The 25567-nt window shown below is 44.4% G+C and overlaps 1 protein-coding gene across 9 annotated transcripts in view; it reads left to right on the top strand.

The window, feature by feature from the left end:
• Nucleotides 1-6211: 6211 nt before the first annotated feature.
• The window catches only part of ARID1B (AT-rich interaction domain 1B), a 412333-nt gene continuing 392977 nt past the window's right edge, over nucleotides 6212-25567 (top strand). For 8 of the 9 annotated variants that reach the window (XM_070461644.1, XM_070461645.1, XM_070461641.1 and 5 more), the window contains exon 1: nucleotides 6212-8023. In XM_070461644.1, the coding sequence (XP_070317745.1) occupies nucleotides 6227-8023 (1797 nt within the window). In that variant the 5' untranslated portion in view covers nucleotides 6212-6226. The remainder of the gene's footprint in view (nucleotides 8024-25567) is intronic. The other variant, XM_070461643.1, reaches the window with a different exon arrangement.

Genomic DNA, 25567 nt, shown 5'->3' with positions numbered 1-25567 from the left:
CTCTGTAGAGCCCTGCGCCTTTCCTTCCCAGCGCGTTGTCTTCTGCGCAACTAGACACTTTAGCGTGGGGTCAGTTGATTAGTGGCAAGCTGGTGGACAGTGCTGGAAGTTCCTTTTTATTTTTTAATTCTCAGTGTGGTGGCCGCAGAGTCGAGCACGGGGCCGGTGCGGAGTAGGCAGGCCTCAGCAATTAACTGACGAATGAATGGGGTTGAATCAAGAAGCCGCCTGCCCAGCTGCTCCTGTGGGTTATCCTTTGGGATGGAAACCTTTACCCCACGTGGTGCCTGCACCACAGACAGGAGGACAGCCTGGGAGGAGACGTCTGAGGGTCAGACAGACGCCAGGGAGGCCACTGAATTTTAAGTCCTGTAGTGACATGCTACGATGTGAAATATCCTTTAAGTTAGGGAGAGAAAAAAATATTTATGCTCAACCACTTGAGCATTTCTAGAGGAATGCACTGATAAGCAAATTCCTCAGTGAAATTATGTCATTTGGTGGAAGGACAGCCTATAACCAAATCCTTTGGCCCTTAGAACAATCAGATGACTGTCAGTAATTTACCCTTAAGAGTGCCAACTGATTCTCTTAATGAATTAGGGACAAAATGAAGATAAGGAGGGTGAAATAAATATCACAAATGCGTTACGTTAATGCACATGAGTTATTTATTATTTGAAGTTTATTGTGCTTGATAAGTAGTTTTATTGTAGAAATTTATATGTACTAAGAAGCAATTAATCGCCAATGACAAAGATTCAGGCCTTCAAATAAGTTGCTAAAATCTTTCCAGAAAATTGAGATTAACTCTAAATGATTTCCTTTATATTCTTGATTAATACAAAATACCTCAAATATGTTTACTTCTTGAGTATTTACTTAATGGGGAACTAGAGTAATGTTACCAATAAAGTGCTTTTATCTAAGAAGTAGGTTATCAGTGACAGAACCCACACGGATGGGTATATGACATGATGTAATCATTGGAGAGAATATTAAAATGCACTAGTAGATGCTCAATAAATGATTCTGATGATGGCAAAACGAGGACAATCCTGGGAATAAACTGAAGAAATGCCATTGAACACACATTTGTCTAAAAACTAAGAACATTTCTAAACTAGGCTGTAATAAAAAAAATTATTACACAAAATGTGGACAGTCTAGTATAAGGTACATAGTACAGCATTCCAAAATATATTACAGAAATAAATGTAATTTATTTCGTTGCTGTTACTATGTTTCCAGGGACTTTTGAGAGAAATTGTAGTCACTGGTGAACCTTGGAGGAAATGGCAACCCACTCCAATATTCTTGCCTGGAGAATTCCATGGTCAGAGGAGCCTGGCGGGCTGCAGTCTATGGGGTCACAGAGAGTTGGACACGACTGAGTGGACTAACACACACACACACTCACACTCAACACACTCACTCACTCTCTGGTGAACCTGACTTAGGATTCTTGAAGTCTAGCTTTAGCATTGGTGGGTTCCGGCAACACTTCAAACTAGACTGATGATTAGGGCGCAGTGCCCTGCCGATGGCAGCCAACAAGGCAGAGCTGCAGGGAATGCTGTGAGGTGGGAAAGTCTGAACTGCTTCTTTTCTGGCCGGATCCTCCATGACGATTCACGGCAGCCCTAAGTATGTCTAATGCGTGTGTTTGTATGCTCAGTTGTGTTCGACTCTGCGACCCTAGGGACTGTACCTAGCTAGGTTCCTCTGTCCACGGAGTTTTCCAGGCAAGAGTACTGGAGTGGGTTGCCATTTCCTTCTCCAGAGGATCTTCCTGACCCAGGGATGGAACCCATGTCTCCTGGACTGGCAGGTGGATTCTTTACCACTGCACCACCTGGGAGATTCAATGGACATGAATTTGACCAAACTCAGAAAGTGGACAGAGGAGCCTGGCATGCTTCAGTCCATGAGGTGGTCGCAGAGAGGCACATGACTTAGCAACTGAACAATAAATATGTTTTAGGTTAACAGTTTATCTCCCCTGTTTAGGACAGAACGAAGGTAGTATTTTTATTCTCAGGGAATGTCACAAGCTAGATTCTAGACAAGTTTGTTGAAAGAAAAAGGTGTAGTTTATCCCTCTCCCCATCCAGTTTATTATCCCCACTATAATAGTCTTAGTAAATATAGTAGTGCTCTTGTTAGCCAAGAGTCCCCACATTTATTTAAATTATTTCTTGCCTAGATGTTTGTTTTCAGATCCTAGTTGTTTTGCATTCTAAACTTATGGGCCACTTTTACATTTGCATAGTTGTTTCAAGTCAAATGCTGTATCCCGTATCTTGCATTTACTCAGTTATTCACTGCTAACATCTAAATCAGAGACGTGAAAAGGACAATTGTTTAGTGCTTTTTAAAGTCCCTGATCAAGATAAGTAGGGAAATCCCATTAGCTCCATTCATAGCATTTCTCATAAATCTAAAAGGAAAGCAAGTATCCAAAGCCTTAGTCTTTAATAGTTATTTTAAAACTTTTGACAGGGCTTTAGTCTAAATTGGTTCCAAATTATGTAAAGAACATTGAGAAATATGATGGGTAGTGAATCATGATAGTTTAGTTATTGAATAAATAACCAGAACAGTAAAAGGCGACTAATCTTAAAGCAAACAGTGTGATGGACTATGAAGAGGCAAAGAGAACAGAACTGTGGCATTCTTAAACTACCATCTGGCTCAATCCTCTTTAAGTGGGCAGGTTTGAAGAGCCTTTGATTCAGTGCCCTAAAACTTATTCAAAGGGAATTGTATTTGAATATCAATTTTTCACAACGTTAAAGAAACCCACCAAACTCAACCGCGTTTTTGTAACCAGAAAGTAATGTTTAACAAAGTACTGGGTAATCCTCTGGCTAACCGTGAGGGTGTGGGGCGTTCGGTGGGTGGCAGGGAGGCTGCAGGCAGGGTGAGCCCACTCTGCAGCTTTTGGGCTTTCACCTCCTCGGCTCCTTTGTGGCTAGTGACTTATTAAAGTTGTCATTATGGTTTGAAATTTAGGCAAGAGGTGTCAAAATAAAGAATTCATTAGGAAGAAATGAATGCAGTCATTTCGAGTACTTTATTTTCCATTTGAAAGCTACTGTAGAATCTCCATATAGGATAATTGAGGCAACTGACACAACAGCAACTATAATCTACAGTTCGAATCATGCTTTTGGGAAATATGAAACTATTTCATGACTTGGCTTTTGAGAAATGTGAACCTACTTCATGACTTTCTAACAGACCCGACAACTGCGATTTTGTTAAGTCCTGGATTTTTTAAATGAAACTGTTAAGAGGCTTTTCTTTTGTTTTCTCAAGAAGGTGTGTTTGAGAAGCCTAAGTTGAATAAAGAGGAGCCCACGACTACCTTCAGAAAGAGGCTTTTGAAAAGGTATTTTAGCATGCTCTGTGGTTCAAGAGACAAAACCAAGTCCTGCCGGCTTTGTGTTGTGCTTCTGTTACAGACTGCACTGCCTTCTGTCTGTTTCAGGGTGTGGCATCTGCCACTGGGGAGGAGAAGCTGGCATGTGTCGCCTTTTATAGCAGACTGACTTCATTGTGCTGGGGGCCTCGATTTCATAGCCTCTTGGTTCCAATCTTCTAGTTGACTTGCTGAAGCAAGAGGAATTAAAAGAGATTTCGACCTATATACCTAGTTTTTTTTTCAAGTTTCATGATTTTTCTATATAGAAAAAAAAAAGTGTTAAGAAAAGGGCCAGAGGTGAACTTGGTGACTCATTTTCCCTTTTTAGGATTAGTTGTGAAAATAAGCCACAAAATATGGCTGCACTTGTATGAACTGATGTTAATATATTTTATCAGTTGGAAAAAATGTATTTTTATGGCTATATGTGTACATTCAGTTGGACTATAAATGTCTAAAAGCATAAATATGTAATTGAGTTTAGAATATATGTATAAACACATACGCAAAACATATATTTGTATTTGCATGTGAAAACTTGAAAAATTCATGTGGTATCATCATGTAATTAGTATGTATTTGACTATATAAAGGGAGAAAATCCAGGAGAAAATATCAAAGAGGCACACTAACAAAGATGTAGCATTCTCTTGGCAAAAACTGATGAATGATTTGGCATGGATTCACCTTAAATTTCTTATTCACTTACACGTGATGATATAACTCCTGTTTTCCAGCTGTTTGCATAGACTTGCAATTTGTTGTATGCACCTTGGGTGTGCACCTGATTCTCCTCCTCCACCATCAGTCACCAGTATTTCACATCTATCCTTTTCTGTTTAGTCCAGTAACATATTTACATTTGGTCAAGCAAACAAAAATAACCACTGCAGTTGAAATAAACTAAAACAGCCTTTATGGAAAGCTGAAGAATTAGATGATTTTAGAAAGCTACATTCTACCAAAATCATATATATCATTTCAGCTAGCAGGACTTCTTGAAAGCTCTGGTTTCAGACGCTTTCCGTGAAAACTGAGTCCACACTAGTACAACTGAGCTATTGTTTAGGTTAAGAAGTCCTGCTTTGGAAGATATTCAAGATGTTACTAGGTGACAGATTCACAATAATAAAAACATTTAAAACATCAAAAAGTGATAAAACAATGGATAGTATTTGAAGAAAAAGTGTGAAACGTTTTTGCTGTAGGATTAGATTTGACGGATTTACATCATCACTGATCTTATGTTTATGAAATATAACATGCATTTCTTTTAGTTTTGTTTCACATTACTTAGAAATGAACTCATATCAAGAGGGTTAACTGTGCACATAACCTCTAAAATAGGATGAAAGGCGTCATACAGATTTATGAAGACATGAGATAAACCTTAGCTCTTGCTATTATGGCACCAATAGTTAAATTTCCACGTGCAAGTTGTTGGGAGCATAACACACCACTCTACATATTTGAAGGCTTTCCCTTCAGAGAGAAGACAGGCAAGTGCATTGTGAGGAAAATGCTCCTTTGGGGATACTTTTGTGTTTTCATTAATAAAGCCTATGTGGGCCTCCCTGGTAGCTCAGATGGTAAAGAACCCGCCAGCAACGCAGCAGACCCCCAGTTCGATCCCCGAGTCGGGAAGATCCCCTGGAGAAGGGAGTGGCTATCCATTCCAGTGTTCCTGCCTGGAGAATCCCATGGACAGAGGAGCCTGGTGGGTTATTGTTCATGGAGTCAGAGAGTCTCAGACAGAACTGAGGGACTAAGCGCCCAGGCCCACACACACTGCCTTAAAAAAAAAAAAAAAAGTTATATTGGCATTTCTTTGGGGCAGGTGCAGTCAGTAATAGGCATGTATTGAGTACCTGTTGTGTACAGGGCACAGACCTCCCGGAACCTTCAGTTAAAACTCTTTCCTAATTTTGCAGTTTGAAGAAGTTGTGGGAATCATACTGATGGGCCAAAATCAAGGGAGAGAGGCTAACATGCTGAAAAATTACATAACTCTTGGGAGAGGCAGTGCTTTTGCACAGATAGCCCAAATATTTTCTTTCTCCGTCGGCTCCTCGTAACCTTTGAGGCCGACAGACAACTTTGTTCCCCAGCCCTTCTCTCCCTCTTTTGTCTGCTCGTCAGACTCGTTTTCCACCTTTGTATCGTGCCTTTTAGACGTGAAAACAAACACGCGAACGCCCGGTTGGCAAGGCGACGGAGGCACGAGGGGAAGTGCAGCCTCCGGTCGCCCCACGCCCGCCGCGCTTCGGACGCCAGCGGCGCGACCCGACCCGAGCTCCCCGGCCCGGGGCCGCCGGTGCCCGCGAGGCTGCACCCGGGCCGGGAGGCCGGGCGGGCGCAGGGCCCCGTGGGCCGCGGCCGCCCAGGGCTGAGTCCAGTCCGCGTTTTGCGAGTGCGCCCGAGCAATCAGAGAGAAGTGGATAATAGTTGCTCGGGCTCGCCCGGCTCCCTCTCAAGCCATGCTGGGCCCGAGCGGTTCAAGTCAGTCGTGTATTTTTACCCATATCCGGGGTAGAAAGGAAAAAGAGAAAAAGTTTCATTTAAACCTGCACTAAAAACTTTCACCCTGAAATCACACAGCGGGAACAGGCCCAGACCGTAAGGCGTAGACTCCCGGTTCGGCTCCGGCGGGGCCCGTGGAGGGAGGGGAGTGGGGAGGGGGCTCGCTCGATTCCCGTCGGGGCGTGTGGATGCGCACAGGAGGGGCCGCGGACGAGAAAGTGGGTTTTATTGTCTCCCCCCGCGCCCCCCCCCGCCCGGCCTGGCCACGCCGCGGCGATCATGGCCGCGCGGGCAGCAGCAGCAGCGCGGGCGGGCAGCGGCGAGCGGCGGGCGCCCCCCGGGCCGCGGCCGGCGCCCGGGGCCCGGGACCTGGAGGCGGGGGCGCGCGGCGCGGCGGCCCCGGGACCCATGCTGGGGGGCGGCGACGGCAGCGGCCTGAATAATGTGCACCACCACCCCCTGCAACCCCGTCACGATCTGAACATGGCCCATAACGCGAGCGCCGCGGCCGCGGCCGCCGCCAGCACTAACAGCGCCAAGAGCGGCGGCTCCGAGGCGGAGGGTGGAAGCGCCGCCGCGCTGTCCTCCTCCTCCTCCTCCTCCTCCGCCGCGGCGGCGGCGGCGTCCTCCTCTTCCTCCTCGTCGGGCCCGGGCTCGGCCATGGAGACGGGGCTGCTCCCCAACCACAAACTGAACACCGTTGGCGAAGCCGCCGCCGCAGCGCCCCACCAGCAGCAGCACCTCCACCACCACCACCACCGTGCCCACCACCTCCAGCACCTCCACCACCATGCCCACCACCTCCACCACCACGCACTACAGCAGCAGCTAAGTCAGTTCCAGCAGCAGCAGCAGCAACCACAGCGGCAGCAGCACCAACATCCCATTTCCAACAACAGCAGCCTCGGCGGCGCGGGCGGCGGCACGCCTCAGCCCGGTGCCGACATGGAGCAGCCGCAACATGGAGGTGCCAAGGACGGTGCTGCCGCGGGCAGCCAGGCCGAACCCCCGGGCCAGCCGCTGCTGAGCAAGCCGGGCGACGAGGACGACGCGCCGCCCAAGATGGGGGAGCCGGCGGGCGGCCGGTTCGAGCAGCCGGGCCTGGGCGCGCAGCAGCAGCAGCAGCCGCCGCCGCCGGTCGCCGTGCCCGGGGGCGGCGGAGGCGGCGGCGGCCCGGCGGCCGTCTCGGAGTTTAATAATTACTATGGCAGCGCTGCCCCAGCTAGCGGCGGCCCCGGCGGCCGCGCTGGGCCTTGCTTTGATCAACATGGCGGACAACAAAGCCCCGGGATGGGGCTGATGCACTCCGCCTCAGCTGCCGCCGGAGCCCCCAACAGCATGGACCCCCTGCAGAACTCCCACGAAGGGTACCCCAACAGCCAGTACAACCATTATCCGGGCTACAGCCGGCCCGGCGCGGGCGGCGGCGGCGGAGGAGGCGGAGGCGGAGGCGGAGGAGGAGGAGGAGGCGGCAGCGGAGGAGGAGGAGGAGCGGGAGGAGCGGGAGCTGTGGCGGCGGCGGCCGCGGCGGCGGCGGCAGCAGCAGCAGCAGGAGGCGGCGGCGGCGGCGGCTATGGGGGCTCGTCCTCGGGGTACGGGGTGCTGAGCTCCCCCCGGCAGCAGGGCGGCGGCATGATGATGGGCCCCGGGGGCGGCGGGGCCGCGAGCCTCAGCAAGGCGGCCGCCGGCGCGGCGGCGGCGGCGGCGGCGGCGGGGGGCTTCCAGCGCTTCGCCGGGCAGAACCAGCACCCGTCGGGGGCCACCCCGACCCTCAACCAGCTGCTCACCTCGCCAAGCCCCATGATGAGGAGCTACGGCGGCAGCTACCCGGACTACAGCAGCCCCAGCGCGCCGCCGCCGCCGCCGCCGCCGTCGCAGCCCCAGTCCCAGGCGGCGGCAGCAGCGGCGGCGGCGGGGGCGGCGGCGGGCGGCCAGCAGGCGGCCGCGGGCATGGGCTTGGGCAAGGACATGGGCGCCCAGTACGCCGCTGCCAGCCCGGCCTGGGCGGCCGCGCAACAAAGGAGCCACCCGGCGATGAGCCCCGGAACCCCCGGCCCGACCATGGGCAGATCCCAGGTAACCCCCGCGCCGGCCGGGCCTGCTTCCGCCGCGGCGGCCTCGCCGCGCGCCGCGAGCCCTGTAGTTTCTTTTCTTTCCGCGTTACTTTTTCTGCGTCTTCGGCCCTGGTGGGGGGGTGGTGGTGGTGTGTGTGTGTGAGGCGGAGGTGGGGAGGTGGGGGGGGCGAGGCGCCCAAAGCCATTTTAACTCGCGGCTGCCTCGCTCCGAGGCCCGGCGGTGCGCAGGGTCGGAGTGCGCGGCCCGGGGCCCCGGGGGGCGGAAAGGGGGTCCCTCGCCGAGGCCCGGGACGGGCGCCGCGGTGGCCGGTCGCCGAGCGCCCGCCTCGACACCCCCGCCCCGGGCGCCGAGCCGCGCGGCCGGGACCGCGCCACCGGGAAGCCGTGTGGGCGCCGGGGACCGTTCGGGCAGCTTTATTTTATTAATTTATTCATTTTTTACCACAGAAATAGGCGCTCCGGGCCGGTAGGGTCTGAGGAGGAATAACTGCCCCCCGCTTCTCGGGTAGCGCCCACCATGAGCTCGAACTGAGGAAAGAATGAGGAACTTTGTCCTACCTCAGGCCACACCGCGTTTTTCCCTCTTAAAGCTCACAAGGTGAAGGCAGGAGGGGAAAAAAAAAAAGAGGTTAGCTTTGTGGCAGCCGAGCGTGTGTTTCGTAGTTGTGCCCAGGCATTCGGCGATATTCGACTCGGGCTTCGAGTTTTGAGCGTTTAGTTGCCAAAAAGAGTACCCACGTTTTACACCGATGGGGAGGAAAACGACCCTGAAATATATCGATTCATTCCCAAGAATAAGCCGGGGAAATCCATTATTTGGCTTGCTGGCTGCTTGAAAGGAGTCACCTTCAACGGATAGGCTGCGTTAAAGGAACACATTCCGGTTAAACTGAACTTATTTGGATCGTGGGTTAGGCGTACATTTTTAGTCAGCGAACCCAGGGAGGGAGCTCACCAGTGAAAATGGATCTTTTTGGATCAGATTTATTTGGGTTTTTAATTTCCTGTCCCCCCCACGGCCCCCCAAGTCCTGCAGCGTTATTAAGAAGAGTCCTGCACTCTTGCTGTTTCTCGCTCGGAGGCTGAGCCTAAAGACTGACTTGATCTCCTTTGCAAGGTTTGGAATTTGAATTGTGGAGGTAAACTGGCTGTAATAGTCTCCAGACAGCTGCCTCTGAGTTGACATCTAATCTGCCATCTGATTGGCTCCCCTCTCACCATTGGGCATTTAGCACTGCTGATGTAAATAGAAGTGCTGAGCAGTACAGTCACAAAAATTCTTGCCACAAATAATAACTGAGCTCTATTACATGCAGATGTAAGGTGGAATATTATTTAAAGCTTAAATTATTATGAATCACAGTTACTAATAAGAGGATTAGATACCTAAAAACATCACACTGGTGTCCAGTATTGGGCACTTAGAAAATTCAGCTGTTTGACAGTCTCAGCATGGCCATTGCATATCTCATTCACTGTAATTGTAGGGTGAGGATATGGCAGTTGAAAAAGAATTAAATCAAGAATTTTACCAATTTCTGGATTTGGAAAGCTTTTATAAAATTACCCTTTATGGATTAAACCATGAAAAAATTTGGAATTATGTCATCACATATAGTTTAATGTAAAATTAAAACTTGTAACATTAAAAATGTCACGATTCTGATAGCCAGCGGTATATTTTAGTAATATTTAATTAGCTTTATAACAAGATTAAAACTGTATTTCTGGTCAGTTGTGCTTTAACAATTCTGATCGTTTTTAGATGTTAGTGGATGAGGAGTTTCAGTTAGAATGGATGTGATGTTTAAGAAAACATGAAGTGAGGAAACTATAATAATTTTTGCAGACAACAATTAGTTAAAAGGGAAAAAGTGGACCTTGTGAAATTTTAAAAATTATTTTATATTTGCTTCTGATTTGGAAGCAAATGCATCAGGAATCTTTTACCCCCCTTAATTATTTTGCTAGATTAGGTTTTGTGAGCCTTGTGTGAACTGCTTACACAATGTTTTAGGGAAACCATATTACATGCAAATTGTGCTGGGTTTCTTCCAAATAGTTTTTCTTTCATGGACATTAGAATTTTTTAAACTTTTTTAACATTAAAGTATGTTAAAAAGGAATAATGGTGGTTGTAATATCTGTTTTTACTTAGCTCATTTACTTTAGGAAGGTGTATTTTAATAATAACCATATTTTCGATGAGAGACTTGTCAGAATGTATGCAGTACTGAATTTAACAGATAATCATGTGAATCCCAGGCTGAGGACATTGGGAGTCCACTCCTTTCTAATCTTCAGTTAGTAGAGTTTTACTGTTAATGAGAATACATTTTCCTATTCTTCATAGAAAACTTGGGATTCTGATTTTTTTGATTCGGATAGGTAAAAACATAGGAAAACTTTGTGTAAATAAACCCGTGTGATTAATTTTGAAAAGATTTGCTTTGTCAGCTTCCTTTTAAAGGGACAGTTTAGAATTCACATCTCTGTAAACCAGAAACAAGGATGATAGAGGCAGATGTAGGTCGGTGTTACTTTACGGTATTTTTTCATAGTGGTACTAATCATTTTAAGTATTTTGTTTTCTTGGAATGAGAGTGAATCCTTTATGTCCTCAGTATGACCCTTAGGAATAGCTTTTTTGTTTTTAAGGGGGGAAGAAAAATGCCGGGCATATGACCTAGATTCACTGATTTCTTTCAGGTACTTTACCGTATAACATGTGGAATGTGTCTTTTTTTGGTATTTTTTCTTTTGGAAGGCTGCTATTCTTTAGTTTTTGTTATGATAGTTATACTTAGGACCAATTGTTTGTCCAAAACATTAGATTACTATGTAACTATAGGTCAGGAAATACTATTAAATTTTCTCATGGCTTGTAACACGTTTAGTTTCATTTTTGATTTTAGGAATGGTTTACATTGGGTGGCAAATGTTTTTGTAATTGAGAACAAAATGTGTGTACATTGTAACGGGGGAGGGTCTTTTTAAAAAGTGAAATAAGGCATTTTACAATGTACTTAGTGGGTTTTTGTGAGATAAAGTATTCAGATAAAGCAATCTCAAAAGGAATACTGAGGTCTGCTCACATAACTAAGATTTTGTGATGTCCATTTTTGTGCTGAATTTCATTAATGCTATTTTAACTTTAATTTTATAGAATATAATACAACATAATTTTTAAAAAGTCTTATTTACCATTAAAAGAAAACTGATAAGCTGATTTCAAAGCAGTAAGGTTTGTAAGTAACCAGACTTACAGGGCTGGTTCCTGATTACCTTAAAATTTGTATAAGATACATTATAACACTCTCCCCCTTTCCCCGCTCAGTGCAGTGTTATCCTATATAATGTGTTAAATTTTGTAAAGAAATATTTGTGGACTAAATTGATATATTTGCTGAGCTATGACTGGCCAGCTGCCCCATTATTAAGAGGAGGTGGAATTGGCAACTGTGGTTCATTTAAAAAACAAAATACAATGAAAAATGTCAACTGTTTTCTGTTTTTCTGGGTTATCTGAAATGAAATTGTGCATGGCTTAAATTGTTTTCATTGGGGATCCTGATTTCTGTGTACCTACTTTTGGCAGTTTTTTTTTTTTTTTTTTTTTTTTAAGGCAACTACTCTGTAAGACAGCTGTCACTTAAATTTATGTTTATATTAACACAAAATCAATAGGTATATTCCAGGGAACAACATATTCTTACCTTGCATCTGTAATAAGAAACTCTAATCCCTCATTTTTCTTTGGTTTTATTTTTTTATCTATATTTAGGAATGAATTTTTGGCAAAGCTTTTTATACTCGTTCCATTTTTCCCATGTCATGTTGTATCAGAAGCATCTGAATTGTGTTGTGGACATGGAAATACTCCAAATCACACCTGGACACTTCTACTAATGAACTACCCTCTAACTACCATTTTCTTTCATTAAAATTATAAGAATAACATCTTCATTTTGGCATAAAAATATATTAATTCTGGCTTGAGAACTGATTTTAAAAAATGTAAGACAGTGTAGAGGAAGTCTCTTAATATACAACTTATTTGGTAGTTTTATTAGACATAGACACATTTTAAAGAAAACAGATGTAACAGGGTGGTTGAATTTTCAGTTCTGTATGAATGGACTTTATTACTTTATAATTTGGAGCTGGGTGTATCTGAAAAAAATGAATTCTGATGTAATAGGAACTTACTTATTTCCCTAATAAATATCAGTGTGACAGGGAAACCAAAAAGATAATCATTTCATTTATTTAACCCTGTTCTCTCCTAGCAAGAAAGTAGTTTTATTTAAAAAAAATTTTTTTTGGGGGGGGTGATTTCTATAAAATTTTGCAACTTATTTTGAAGACTGACTTGGAGATGTAAATTTGGGCGTATTGGCATAGGAAACTATTAGCTCTTTGCCTCGTGTCCCTAGTGGGGAGGTTTTTCTTCCTTCTCTGCAGGAGCTTGACACTTTTCACTTAATGGATCTGTGTGCTTTGATCCATATTTGAGGAAAGGGAACTAGTATCTCACTTGTGTCACTTTCATTTTGGGCTGTGTGTAGATGTATAAATTTGAGTCTTAAATATTTGTGTTTGAAAGAACTGTTGTGTGTTTCTTAAAACAACAGATTCATGGAGGCTTAGAATGAGTATTAATAAAACTGAAGTTCCATTAATTTTGGGGGTAATATATAGATTTTCAAAATGGATATTACAAAAACTTACGACATTTTATAATCCTCTTTTTACTTGAGGGCCATATCCCTGTCCTTGGCTTTTTGGGAATTAGGTAGTTTTTGATCACGTGCCTTTTTCGAGGGGTCCTTCTTATTCAGGAGATCACTGTGGGTGTGTAAAGGAGAGCTGCGTTCTCGCTCTGTGTGCATGCTTGAGGCTGAGGAGTCCCAAGTCCTGGTGCCCCGGGGTGTGGAGTGGGGGAGCAACCAGGCAAAACGGCTCATCCACCAGGGGCGTGTTTATGTAGGTGTAGATCTGTTACACAGTATTGCTTTTTCCAGTTTGGAGGCTGTTTATATAAGACTTGAGCAGCCCTTTTTGGTTTGATTGAGTGGTTGAGTGAATTAATTTTGACCTAAAATGTTTTTTATATGTTGATGACTTTTTCTCTTAGAAATTTGACAAAAATGACTTAGGTATAATTACCTAAATATTATTAAACATCCACTTATTTTGCCATATGCCACTGGAATGAATGAAATTGTTGATACAGGTATACTGTAGTTTTAACGATTCATGTTAATTGAGTGACGTGAAGTGACAGTCGCCCAGTCGTGTCTGACTCTTGAGACTATACAGTCCTTGAAATTCTCCAGGCCAGAATACCGGAATGGGCAGCCTTTCCCTTCTCCAGGGAATCTTCCCAACCCAGGGATTGAACCCTGGTCTCCCGCATTGTAGGCAGATTCTTTACCAACTGAACCACCAGGGAAACCCCTAATTAAACTCACTAATTGAGCGAGTGAGTTTATCAAAGTAAAATATATGTTTTCACAGTAAGTTTTTAACAAATATGTTCTATTTTAAAAGTCTTTAACTCCAAGTAATTCTAAGAAAACTGTTTCCTTATATTTACTTAGTTGAATAGGATCTAGTAACCAGTTTTTTAAACCTACTCCGAATAGATCAATGCCAAGGTAAAAAGGTCCGTATAGTCAAGGCTGTGGCCTTCCCAGTGGTCATGTCCTGTTGTGAGTGCTGGACGGTAAGGAAGGCAGAGTGCCATAGAATTGATGCCTTCAAACTGTGGTGTTGGAGAAGACTCCTGAGAGTCCCTTGGACAGCAAGGAGATCAAATTAGTCAGTCTTAAGGGAAATTAACCCTGAATACTTATTGAAAGGACTGATGCTGAAGCTGAAATTCCAGTGTTTTGGTCATCTGATGCAAACAGTTGGTTCATTGAAAGAGTCCCTGATGCTGGGAAAGATTGAGGGCAGAAGGAGAAGGGGGCGTCAGAGGATGAGATGGCTGGATGGCACCTCCGATGCAATGGACATGAACTTGGGCAAACTTCGGGAGGTGTTGAGGGACAGGGAGGCCTGTCGTGCTGCAGTCCATGCAGTTGCAAAGAGTGGGACATGACTGGGTGACTGAACAACAGCAAGGATACTTAGAAGCCTGTGGAGTTCAATAGGTGAACTAATGAAATCGATCTGTTTCTTGATTGATATTTATTGCTAGGAAAGAGACTAAAGCCTTAAAATCTTAAGGATATCTCATCTATTCATAGATCCTCTTATTTTTGGTAGGATGGCAGCAAAATCTGGAGTAGATCTATCACAGAAAGACAGTCCTTTTGAACTGAAGTATGAAGTCGGTTTGGCCTCTGTTACCTCCATTCCATAAGATGCGCTTCCCTGTCTCCTTGGGCCTTGATAAAAGATGAAATTTGAGAATCAGAGTAGAAGTTATTCCTTATTAAGTGACTCTGGAAGGGAAGCTATATTTGATGAAATCCAGGAGAAAATTCTAGACCAGTTTTTTAAAAAAAATATGGGATGCAGAAAAAGTTATATATGTGTGTATTTTTTGGTTGTGGCAGAATATACATTACATAAAATTTACCACTTTAGGGTACAGTTCAGTGGCATTAAGTACATTCACATTGCTGTGCAACCATCGCCCCATCTATTTCCAGGATATTTTCATCCTCCCAAATCAAAATGAATAAATATTTTTCTTCCCTTCCTTGTCAAAATTTAAAATTGTTAGCTATTAACATGTAAATAAAATAAGCTTATTTTTATAACTGTTAATCTTGCTACTTCATAGTTTATGAGTAAATCCTCCCTCTAAGGAACAGTAATGGTGTTTTTGGTTTGTTTTTAGTCCGTTGCTTCTAATTCTAACTTTAGGGTAATCGTCCCAGTTTTTCAGTTTGGAAATGTGCATTGTGTAGGTTAGTTGTTTCATTGTCAGTTTTGGTGTTAAAAGCTGAAAAGCAACTTTTCGAAGTCTTTCTGTTTAAAGATTTGAGGTACTTTAATGGGAGAAATCTGGAACTTTGTTAGATAATAGGATATGGAAATAAACTGTTAGCATGATCCTTTCCCCCTTATTTCTCTTCATCTTTTGCATTTTTAGCCTCTTTTTAAAACTACTGGTTTTATCTTTCTGTTATTAGTGGAGATCACTTATAACGATAATTTTTGTAAAAAGTGTATTTAATGTTTTAAGGCATCTCAACCCCTAACCCAGAGCAAGCAACCAAACCACGTGATGCTGTGCCCGTTTTCAGTGTTCTGTGCCCCAGGTTTGTGCATCCCTCCTCATGGTTTTATCATCCTCTGCAAAACTGCAGGAAGTCTTTGTAGGTGGAAAAATTCCTAAATTAAGACGATTGCCTTTTGATGAAATGTTCAAGGCAGTTGCAAAGGAGTATTTCTTGGGCGCTGGTTAGTCTCTCTGATGGACAGGCTCTGTGTGTGCAAAACATTGGCATTGTGTTTCAGTTACTATTGGTCCTGATACGTGGTCACATCTTTATATGATCAGTGATGTCCTTTAACCCCAGATTCTACAGAGGGCACAGAGAAAATGAACTGTGGTTTAAGAGCTCATACCGGGCAGCAACAATTACTTCTCAAGGTGTAAACACTTAGCATTTGTGTGTGCTGTGAGGTGTACGTCAGATAAATACCTACTCTATACTATCAACTGGGAAATATGTATTTCACCCACTTTCTTAATCAGCCATGTGCCAGCCGCAGGGGACAGCCAGGCCGTGGGGCTCACTCCTGCTCCTGTGTGCAGTTCAGGCCAGAGACATCCTGCCAGAGCCTGCTCCCGCTGTACCTGGCCTTGGTAGTTTTGGCATCTCGTTGATTTAGAACCAGCTCATTTGAACAGTTGTGCAAAGAGCAGCCAGGTGGGTCAGCAGTCTGTTGGCCTGCCTTTTTTGGGCGGGGAGTGGATTTTGGCAAAACAAATAATTGTAGATTGTTGTGATAGAGTCGATGTGGGCTAGTGACTCTTCCATTTCTACCAATCAATTGTTGGCTTGGTGCCAGAGCAAAATAGCGATCCACTACAGAGAATAATAACTAGAAGAAGGAGAAGAGAATCACTTTGAAATTTACATAGAGAGGTTCTTCTTTTTCTCAGTTTTCTACATTATATGGGCTCTTGGGGAAAAAAATTAAAACAGTCTGCTCAGATTTAGGAAGATACTTAGATTGCTAGAGTATTTTTGGTAACTGTTTAGATAATGTATGCTGGCTGAGGAGTAAATTCAGCTACTGCTTCTGGGTCCTGAAATAAACCTTTCAGAAAGCAAAGCATTGATGGTTAGTGGAGGATGTTCCAGAATTCTTAGTATCTCCTGTTTCTTTTTGTGATGAGCATCTCAGAAGTGAAACCACTCATAATACTTCAGAGTCTAATTTTTGGAAATTGTTGGTAATTCTGAAATTTGTCTAGAATTTGGCATATAATTTCTGAAATTTTAAGAGCAGATTTTAATATTCAGGGACCATATGTTTATATATGCAAGTTATGAACCCATTTTACTGTCCTTTAAAATACTGATTGTATTTTTTTTTGAATAATAAATTCACTTCACCCAGTGAATTATAACTGACGTTGGAAATAGAAAGGGAAAACATGGCCACTGCTGAGCAAGTGTCTTTCTTATGGGCCAATTTCTGAGGGAACGGATATGTTTGAATATTAGTTTGTTTCTTGTGATGATGAGGGTTTATGAGAATGTATATGTATCACAAGCTGTTCCGTTGTAAGGGAAGGGTCCTGGGCTCGGAGTTGTTCAGACCTTGGATTCTTCCGGAGCCTTCAGTGCCCGTTTTCTGGGAGATCTGACAGGACTCAGCTTTCCTTCTTGCACTGTGGCCTGCTGGGCGGGGTCACCCCCGAGAGCATCGCCATCAGTCTGGTAGCATCTTTAAGTGGCACCATTGTCTACTGGCGGCTGAAGAAAAGGGGGCCCGGGATCTTGTTCTCTGCCTGGCCCTGCTGCACTCGAGGTGCGGTGAGGACAAGCCTCTGCCTCCATCAGATAATGACCCCTGGTCCCTTCCCGTTGTAAAACCCTGTGACGCTTTGAAATGTTTTAAAACGAATATACTGCCTAATCAGTTATGCACCACTGAATATCTTATTAAACTACACTAGATCCCAGACGTGTTCAGAGAATATCAACTGAGCCCAGTGCAAATATACAGATTTTGTGAATTCCAGAGTAATTTCCCTCACAAAATGTAGTTATGTGCTGATTGGACTCTTGTAAACAGTTCCATGAAACTGGTTTTGGTTTACCAGTAGAGCCCATGGGAGACCGATGATGCCTTTAGAGCCAAGCCACTGACCCCTTCGATACTCATCCTATATATTAGGAAATTCTGTCCTCTGGCTAAGAGTCACTTCTTTTTCTTCTGCCTCTTAGGCCTTTCCACTTTCATGGTCTGCAGAAAAGACTGTCTCTCAAGCAGAAGTACTTTTTTGCAAAGGAACAAAGTTTCAAAAATTTAAAATTAGCTTCTCTGATGTTCTGAGTGGTAAGCTTTGGTCTCTCATTAGTTAAGTAACTTTCTTCTGTATCTGCTTCAGCTTCACTTTTGTACAGTTCAGATTTGGTCCTTAGCCAGATTATAATTTACATATCATGGAAGTTTAGGAATGCCCTCGAAGAGTCAAAACCGGGAATGTAAAATCTGAGAATGCCAAGGGACTGCCTCAAATATGCAGAGAAGAGCAATCTTTCTTTTTTATGCTGAGATTTTTAAAAGTACCAGGGACAAAATTTAATTCTATTATGAACAAATACTTAACAAGCACCACTTGATGCTTAAGATACAAAGAATAAATATAACATATGATCCGTAATTTTCCCTGGTGAATTATCAGAAACCCCTGGTGTCTTACAAAGTGGAAATTAAAATGAATGGCTACGTTATTCTTCTGCAGTTCTCTGCAGAAAGACTATATCTGTCAGAGTGCATCATCTATTTGAAGAGTAGATGATAATGTATCCAAACGGAAAATTTCCTGTTGAGTGTGTTATTATACATTTCGCTATTTGATCTAGAAGGTCAGTACACTTGGAGGTGGTTCTTAGGTGTTGCGACACTTATGAGAAAGTGATCTTAGTTTGGATGTTATTTTGGGTATCGTAGAGTGATTTTTTTTCTGCTAAAGAAACGACTATAATATCAATACCGTGAAGGATTTAAAATTCAGTTCATTGACCTTCCGCAAACAGCCTTCAAAATGTCGGGGCTTTGGGACTATCGATTTATGTCAGTGTAGTGAGAGCTGGCAGAAAAGGCAGTGGCAGCCCACTCCAGTACTCTTGCCTGGAAAATCCCATGGATGGGGGAACCTGGTGGGCTGCTGTCTGTGGGGTCACACAGAGTCGGACACAACTGAAGCGATGCAGCAGCAGCAGCAGTGAGAGTTGGAGCGCCAGGCTGCTGTTTTTGCAGGGCCTCCTGGGTACTTGGCTGTGTGTTGGATCCTTTGAGGAGAAGTGTTGGGCTTTAACTAGTCCTGGTCTTTAACGGAGACCAAAGACAGGTAGGCATGCTGCACAATACAGTGTACACGGTTTAGGTAGGGCGAGTCGGGATGTTAGAGGGGTACCTCGCAGACCAGCTTGGCGTTGGGTCGGAGCAGGAAGGCTCTGCCGTACAGCAGGTCTCATAAGCTCAGATCTGGTTGAGGATCAGAAGTTGACCACGTGAAGAGGTGTGGGGATGAAAGCGAGGGTCAGAACCAAAGGAGTGCAGGTTGGAGAACCTGAAGGCTGGGCATTTACTATTCTGTGTGACCCTGAGCAAGTCATTTCACCTCTCTAAGGTTTGTAGCTTCTTCGTTTCAAAGAGATGGGAAAGAATTCTTAGTCATGGAATTCTTGGGAGAAGTTGATGTGACTATATACTGGTGTACTGCCTGGCAAGGGTAGGGATGCATAAGGAACTGAAATGAGCTAGGTGTGATTCTGTAGTAGTCAGTTTAACAGCCTATTAGTCTTTCCTCTCAGAACAAGTAGGTTAATATTTGAAGCTTATTTCTAACCTAGTCAGTGTCCGTTTTTTATTGCGCAGTATGTCATTACCTTGCCAGGAGTTTAGGAAAGGTTATGAAGCAGTTGATCACATTTTTAAAATGTCTCCTGTAGTTTTCCCCTGTATTTTACAGTCATATATTTCCTGGTAAGGAAAAATAAATTCGGGAGATCAGTAATTAGAATATTTAATTTCACCACCATCAACAATCATTTAATGACGTTGGTATAGGGACACTATATTAGTTAAAAAGATATCCAGAGAATATGGGAAAATAGTTACACATCATGGTGTTCATTGTTTAGCATAGAGGAGTATTCTTAGATTGCTAAATGAACATCGGCAAGTAAAGTAAATAAAGATAGCTTGTGGGATATTTTTATTTTACTTACTATTCCATTTGACTAGAAATATGGATTGAATTATACTGTTTATAGACTGGCCTCATAAGCAGTCTAAATTTCAAGTTGAAGGTAATTTGGTGGTAGGCAGACAATTTGCAAGTTGGTGAAATGGATCTTTTGCTTCCGATTAATTTTCTCTGGGTTTTAAACTAGTGTAACTGTTGAAAAGTTAAAAAAATTGTCATCATGTTTGTTACGAGGTTGTGGGGTGTGAAACCCTTCCCTTCCCCTACTGTTGGTGCCAACTCCCTTCCACTTCCTGAGGCTGGCTAGACACAGCTCTGGGAGGCTGTGCCAACCAGCCTGCCTGCTGGTGGGCAGAGGTGTGCTTCGTGGACCGCTTGGCTGTTCCCCTTGGTTCCTCACCTGGTACCCATTGTGTGTGGCAGGACGTTGTCCTTCTTCCTCCCCTGAGATATTTGTCAGACGTGTGAGCATTTTAAAAGTGTTTCACATGTATTCAGTGATTCATTAGTGAAAATAGAACATGAAAAGCAATTTTGTGTTTTGTCTTTTACTGGGTATGAAGATCCTGTAATTTTCCATGCTGCTCTATTATTAGTGAAGAGAGAGAGAAGAATGGAGGGAGAAGATGGATTTTATTTAAGACAGTTATATTCAGATAACTTGAAGGAATGTGCTTTCTCGGTATAAATACCTTTTCTTGATGTTTTATGGTTCTTTGAAAAACTAATGCAAAAAAAAGTTGTAATCAGCTATTTGAGCCAACTGGTCGTCCAGTGTGGTGAGTTTTACTGTCCGTGTGTCTAGAAATTTCACATAAATGCATCTTGTGAAGAGGGAGATGTACTAGCCTGGCTCACCCTGTAAAGCTGAAATCTGGATTTGATTTGCATGTGTGGTATTTTTTAGGGACTTCAAAGTTTCACACATGCAGTAAACTAGGTAGTGTGTACCGTGTCACATGATCAAAATATTTTTCCCCTTGCTGCTGCCAGAAGCTATCTATTGCTTTTCAACATTCTTACTTGTTGGGCATCATGCCAAGATGTTTAAGACAACCCCTTACGTGAGCTGTTCCATTCTTAACCTCTTTGACTGAAGTGCCATGACCTTCACATATGTAGATTAGCCATGTGCTCTGTGAATTGAAACTTGCTGCCTCAGGAAGAAAGGGTTTTTCTTTTTATTCCACTGGGAATTTGACAGCCATTCATCCCTGACCTGGGCAGAGGTAATGCAAGGAAATTGGATTCAAATGGAACGTGGACAGATAACACAGGGAGGCAGGCAGGCTTACCTCCTTGTCAAGGATGAAACTGTCTGTGGTGTGGATAATGTGCTGATGTGAAGGATCAGTGAAGGATCCGAAAAGCAGTAGGTACTCAGAGGGAAATAAACGTGGGAGTTTTGGAACAACATCCTTTTAAAAAAGGAAATGGTCATATGGGCATTTCTAATTAGTTTTGACTTGACTCTTTCTCTTCCAACCTAAATTTTTGAAACCTTTTCTTTGAATTTTTGTGTATTCCTTAATACTAGTCGAGAATTAAATAATTTTAATTTTGTAGGCAAGCGTGGGCTTAAATATATTTAATTTAGCTGAGTCTTTGAAAAGTAGAAGTCACTGGAATGTATCGTCTGTGTCTGGAGGCGTCAGCATGTTTCTTTGCATTACAGAAGTTTGAAATGAATCAATAGTCATAGATGTAGCTTTACTCATGGGAGAGTCCTTCCTTGGTTTTATGATGAATGAAAGTAACGAACCGTGAATTTGGGGATTTTTATTAGACAAACCTAGATTTAAAGAATGTTTACCTTTGCTCTGTTAGTAAGCATACTTGACGTTAAAGTCAGATTCAGTTTAAATAATAGTCACGACACTCGATTGGGTTGATGTGATAGGGTATTGAGAAGGAAAGCTCTTAGAAGGATCCTGCATCTGAAGTGATACTCCAGCAAGTTTCTTAGGAGAAGGAGGGGACGATGAGGGCAGTCTGAAATGTATGAGTGCTTTTGTGTGACTTTCAGAGCCCAGCCTGTGAAGTGCTATGGGTCAGAGCCTCCGTTATGGGCTCCGTGGGAGGCGTTGTTGATGCCCAGCTCTCTCCATGGGGTGCAGAAGAGGACATCTGTGTGGGGAATGTGCTTAATGGATACAGTAGACTAAGAGGGAAGGAAAACATCCTGTAACTTGAGGAAGTCTTGCTTCTTTTCCAAATGAGGACGAAACAAAAAAATTGGGAAAAGTGCCTGGTCATGATCATGCAGGATAGGGGGCCTTTCATGGATTTTTGTTAACATGGCAGACATCAGGAGGGATGGTCCGTGGACGATGGCAGGACCCGTGTCTGACCTGCACCTTGACGTGCAGTTGGGAAGATGGAGCAGCATGTGCGCCCACAGAATCAGATTGATGGAAGGGTGGAGGTGAGGAGGAGCAGGGCAGTCCCGTGACTGAGGTCAGCGTGGACCAGCATGAGTGGCCTTCCTGGGAGTGGCCGCTGGGCTCCCACGAAGCAAGAAAACTGGCAAGGTGGTAGTGAGTCAGCAGCCAAATCTTGAGTGATTTCTCCTTTTTTTTTCTTTTTTAAAAGAGTGGCCTCTGTAAGACTATCGCTCATTCCGGTCAGGCATGATTGGCAAAGCTCTTACAAACACTCTGCTTTCCACTCTCGGCCTCCCAAATGGAGACATGCAGATTCAGAGAAAGATTTTTAAAAGAGTTAAGTAATAGTGAGCTAATAAGATCACTGCTGTGTTTGAACACCTCCTCTGTGTGCCAGGCACGTTGCATAGAGTAATTGCAGTCCTCCCAGTCTTCCTGTTTCATAGACAAGTAAACTGGTAGAGTTAAGAAGTTTCTTCAATACCCAAGTTTTGTCTGGTGCTAGAGCCTACATTCTCTCAAGTGAAGGAGAGGTTCTGAAACCTGGTTTTCGGTCAGATTTTGCCCAGGGAGGTGGACAAGGTCTCCAGGCCCCTCTCCCTGGATTCACAGGCTCTTAGTCTGTGGAATGGCCTGTACACCCATGTTTCTGCCACCCACAGGTCATCAACAAGCTAGAGGTAGAGTTTAAATAAACAGACGGCATCATCATCAAGATGTATAGAATTTTCTTTTTAGAATTGAGTGATTTTTGAGTGAGAATTTTAGTGATTTTTGACCCGAGAGTCATACCAGACAATGGAGAGGAAGGAGTCCGGTCCAAGGGCATGTGATGGCTATTGGATTTTTCTGATGGTGTCACTGAACATTAATTTACATCCGCCTGTTGGGGGAAGCTCTGTCCCATGATCTGGGTCACTGCTTTAAGTTGAGTTATTGAGGGAGGCTGTGAAACGGTCTGTTGACATTTAAAGCGGAGCACAGATTCTCTTCTGTCGGCAGTTGTTTGCACATGACTGTAACTGAAGGATGGGGCGGGGAGGCGATGGACCTGAGTATAGAACAGTGTCTACTAATATGTGCTTAATAAATAGTTTTGGATAAGAGAATAGATGAACATACCGGACAGCATCTCAGGGTCCCTTGGTGTTAGGAGTCCAGAAATCTGTAAGTCCAAGAATGTCAAGGAGAGGACAGGTGACAAACAGAAACCAGGAGACTGGAGAAAAGGGACAGGAGAGGCAGCTGGAGCAGAGAAGTCCAGAGTGAAAAAATCATTAAAAGTGAATGGCACTGTGTGCCCAGAGGGGACTCCTGTGGTGGAGACAGTTATAAGACAAACTCCCAAATGAGCATATCTTAAATTCATCAGGGTGTTGATGTATAGTTAACATATGTAAGGCAGAAAAATCCTCTAATTCTTTGGTGAGGTTGTATCATGACACAGAGTCATGATTATTTCTGTTCTTGCTCTTGCCACGTAGCCATTCTGGAGTTGGAGTCAGTGATGCTGGGAAGCTGTAAAGAGCACTCCCATCACTGGACCCAGTCAGGTTCCTCATTTCGGTTTGTTACATACTCACTTGAGGAACTTTTAGGCTGGCGAGGCCGAAGGATGTTGCGATGGGTCCCGAGACCTCTTCAGTCTTTCTCTTGCTCGCTCCGTCTGACGGTAAGGTACAGTGCTGGGGAATCCCCTTTCATGTCTCCACGTGTTCCTCTCTTCAAATTGATCAATAAAGCCAAATCTCACAGCTTTGGGAAAAAGTCAGTTTGGCTCAGACCTTCTTTTAGACAACTGATGTAAGTTGAATTTCACTTAACCAGTGGCTGCGTTGTGTTTGAGAATTAGGAAAGATCACAGTCCCAGCTGTGCATGTCTGTTTCCTGGGTTTTCAGCTGTGTTTTCCTCACCTCACCTAAACCTCAGTCTGAGAGTATTTCCAAATGGCGTACCTCCATAATGCTGTTTTTAGCTTAGAATTAAATGAAGTGTTTCCTGTCTCTTGTTTCCTATTTTCTAATGATATTTTATTTTGTTTTATCATTTATAGTAATATATCACTACTACAATAATCATGGATTTACAGTTTTGGGAGTTAATGCTGGCTGACTGTACCTAATCCATCTCAAGCAAATGAATTAACATCCTATTTGTAGGAACCCACAGAAAGAAAAAACTAAAACAGAAAGAAAAGACCAAAACAAAACCTGTAGGCTCTTTTTTAGCCTTGTTGCCATATGTCACAGGCATGTCCTTTTCTCTAAGACTGGACCTGTAATTTTGTTCAGTTCTTCATGCTTCTCAAGGGGTGGGCTCATCTACATTTTCATCTTGCTAATTACGCCGTGAGGTATCTTTTGCCCAGAAAGCAGATACCTGTCTGTCTGTGCTCATCCTTTCAGAGAATTTCTGTAGGAATGTATCATTCGTCTAGTTCTGGGGTTTTCAACATGCAGTCTTAACATTCTATAACAGCTGAGAAAGGCCCTAAGAAAATAACTGTCAGAATGCTCAGGAACTTGACTCTGTCAGAGAAGAATAAGGCCATTACCACCTTGTTTTCAGGCACGGCAGTAGTTACCGGGTTCCCCGAGGTCACTTTCCTTTGGCCACGGTCAAAGGACAAAGCAGATAACCGCGTCATGCAGCGTGGGAAGCCGCGTGAAGTGAGCACCCATGGAAGGCCGACAGGTGAACTGTCACGCGTCCTGCCGGGACACAGGGAGGAGACCGGCAGTGCTGGCGGGTCCCTGGGACCTTCGAGGGACTCAGGGAGAAGCGGGTCAAGCCTCACAGGCCTTGTCCCTGAGAGCCTCGGACCCTAATCTGTAGGAGAGGCAGTGAGTCTGTGAGGTGGGGACATTTCGAGGGATACTCTCCAAACCCCGGAGACCCCGCGGAAAGAGTGGGCATCCAGGGCTGGAGCAGGCGGAGGAATCCTTGGTACGAGGGGCAGCTACTGGGCTGCTTTAGGTGCTCGCTCGACTCATCAACAGACTCATCAACAGACTGTCGTTGTAGCTCAGTTGTGGCCGACTCTTTGTGATGCCATGGACTGCAGCACACCAGGCCTTCCTGTCCATCACCAGCTCCCGGAGCTTGCTCAAACTCATGTCCATTGAGTCGGTGAAGCCATCCAACCATCTCGTCTTCTGTCGTCCCCTTTTCTTCCTGCCCTTGGTCTTTCCCAGGATCAGGGTCTTCTCTCTAGATGCTGATACCCATTGCGCACCTGTACCTGCTGTGTGACAGATGTGTTAGGTGCTAGGGATAAGCGGTGAATAAAACCCAAGCCCTGCTTCCATAGGGTATGTCTTCCAGTGAGATGTAATCCCAGAGACAGCAGAACCACTCATCTGCAGCAGGCGGCAGCTGGTTAGAGCAGGATGAAGAGCAGCCCGGAGAGGGCAGAAGACGAGCGTTTGTGTGGTAATAAGGCTGCGCAAGGACAGCTGTGCGTCTGTTTGTAAAGGCGCGTCGCGGCTACCTCTGTAGTCTCTTAGAGATGCTCGGGACACACCCTTTTGTCCCAGGACAGTGGTCACACGGCGTTTGCACCATCAGTGGATGAAGTGGCCCCAGGGCAGGCCTAGCGCTGTCTTCATTTCCTCCAAGCTGGGAGGAAGAGGCGTTGCAAACCCAGTGTTCTGGATCTGACTCCGCAGGGAGAAATCACATGGCCTGGTAACTTTTTGAAGGTGTTCAGTTGCTTTTGAATCATCCTGTATATTTAGTAACAGGCTG

The sequence above is a fragment of the Odocoileus virginianus genome, chromosome 34 (assembly GCF_023699985.2).
Source record: "Odocoileus virginianus isolate 20LAN1187 ecotype Illinois chromosome 34, Ovbor_1.2, whole genome shotgun sequence".
NCBI classification, from domain to species: Eukaryota; Metazoa; Chordata; class Mammalia; order Artiodactyla; family Cervidae; genus Odocoileus; species Odocoileus virginianus.
This window is presented reverse-complemented; position numbering and strand designations above follow the sequence as displayed.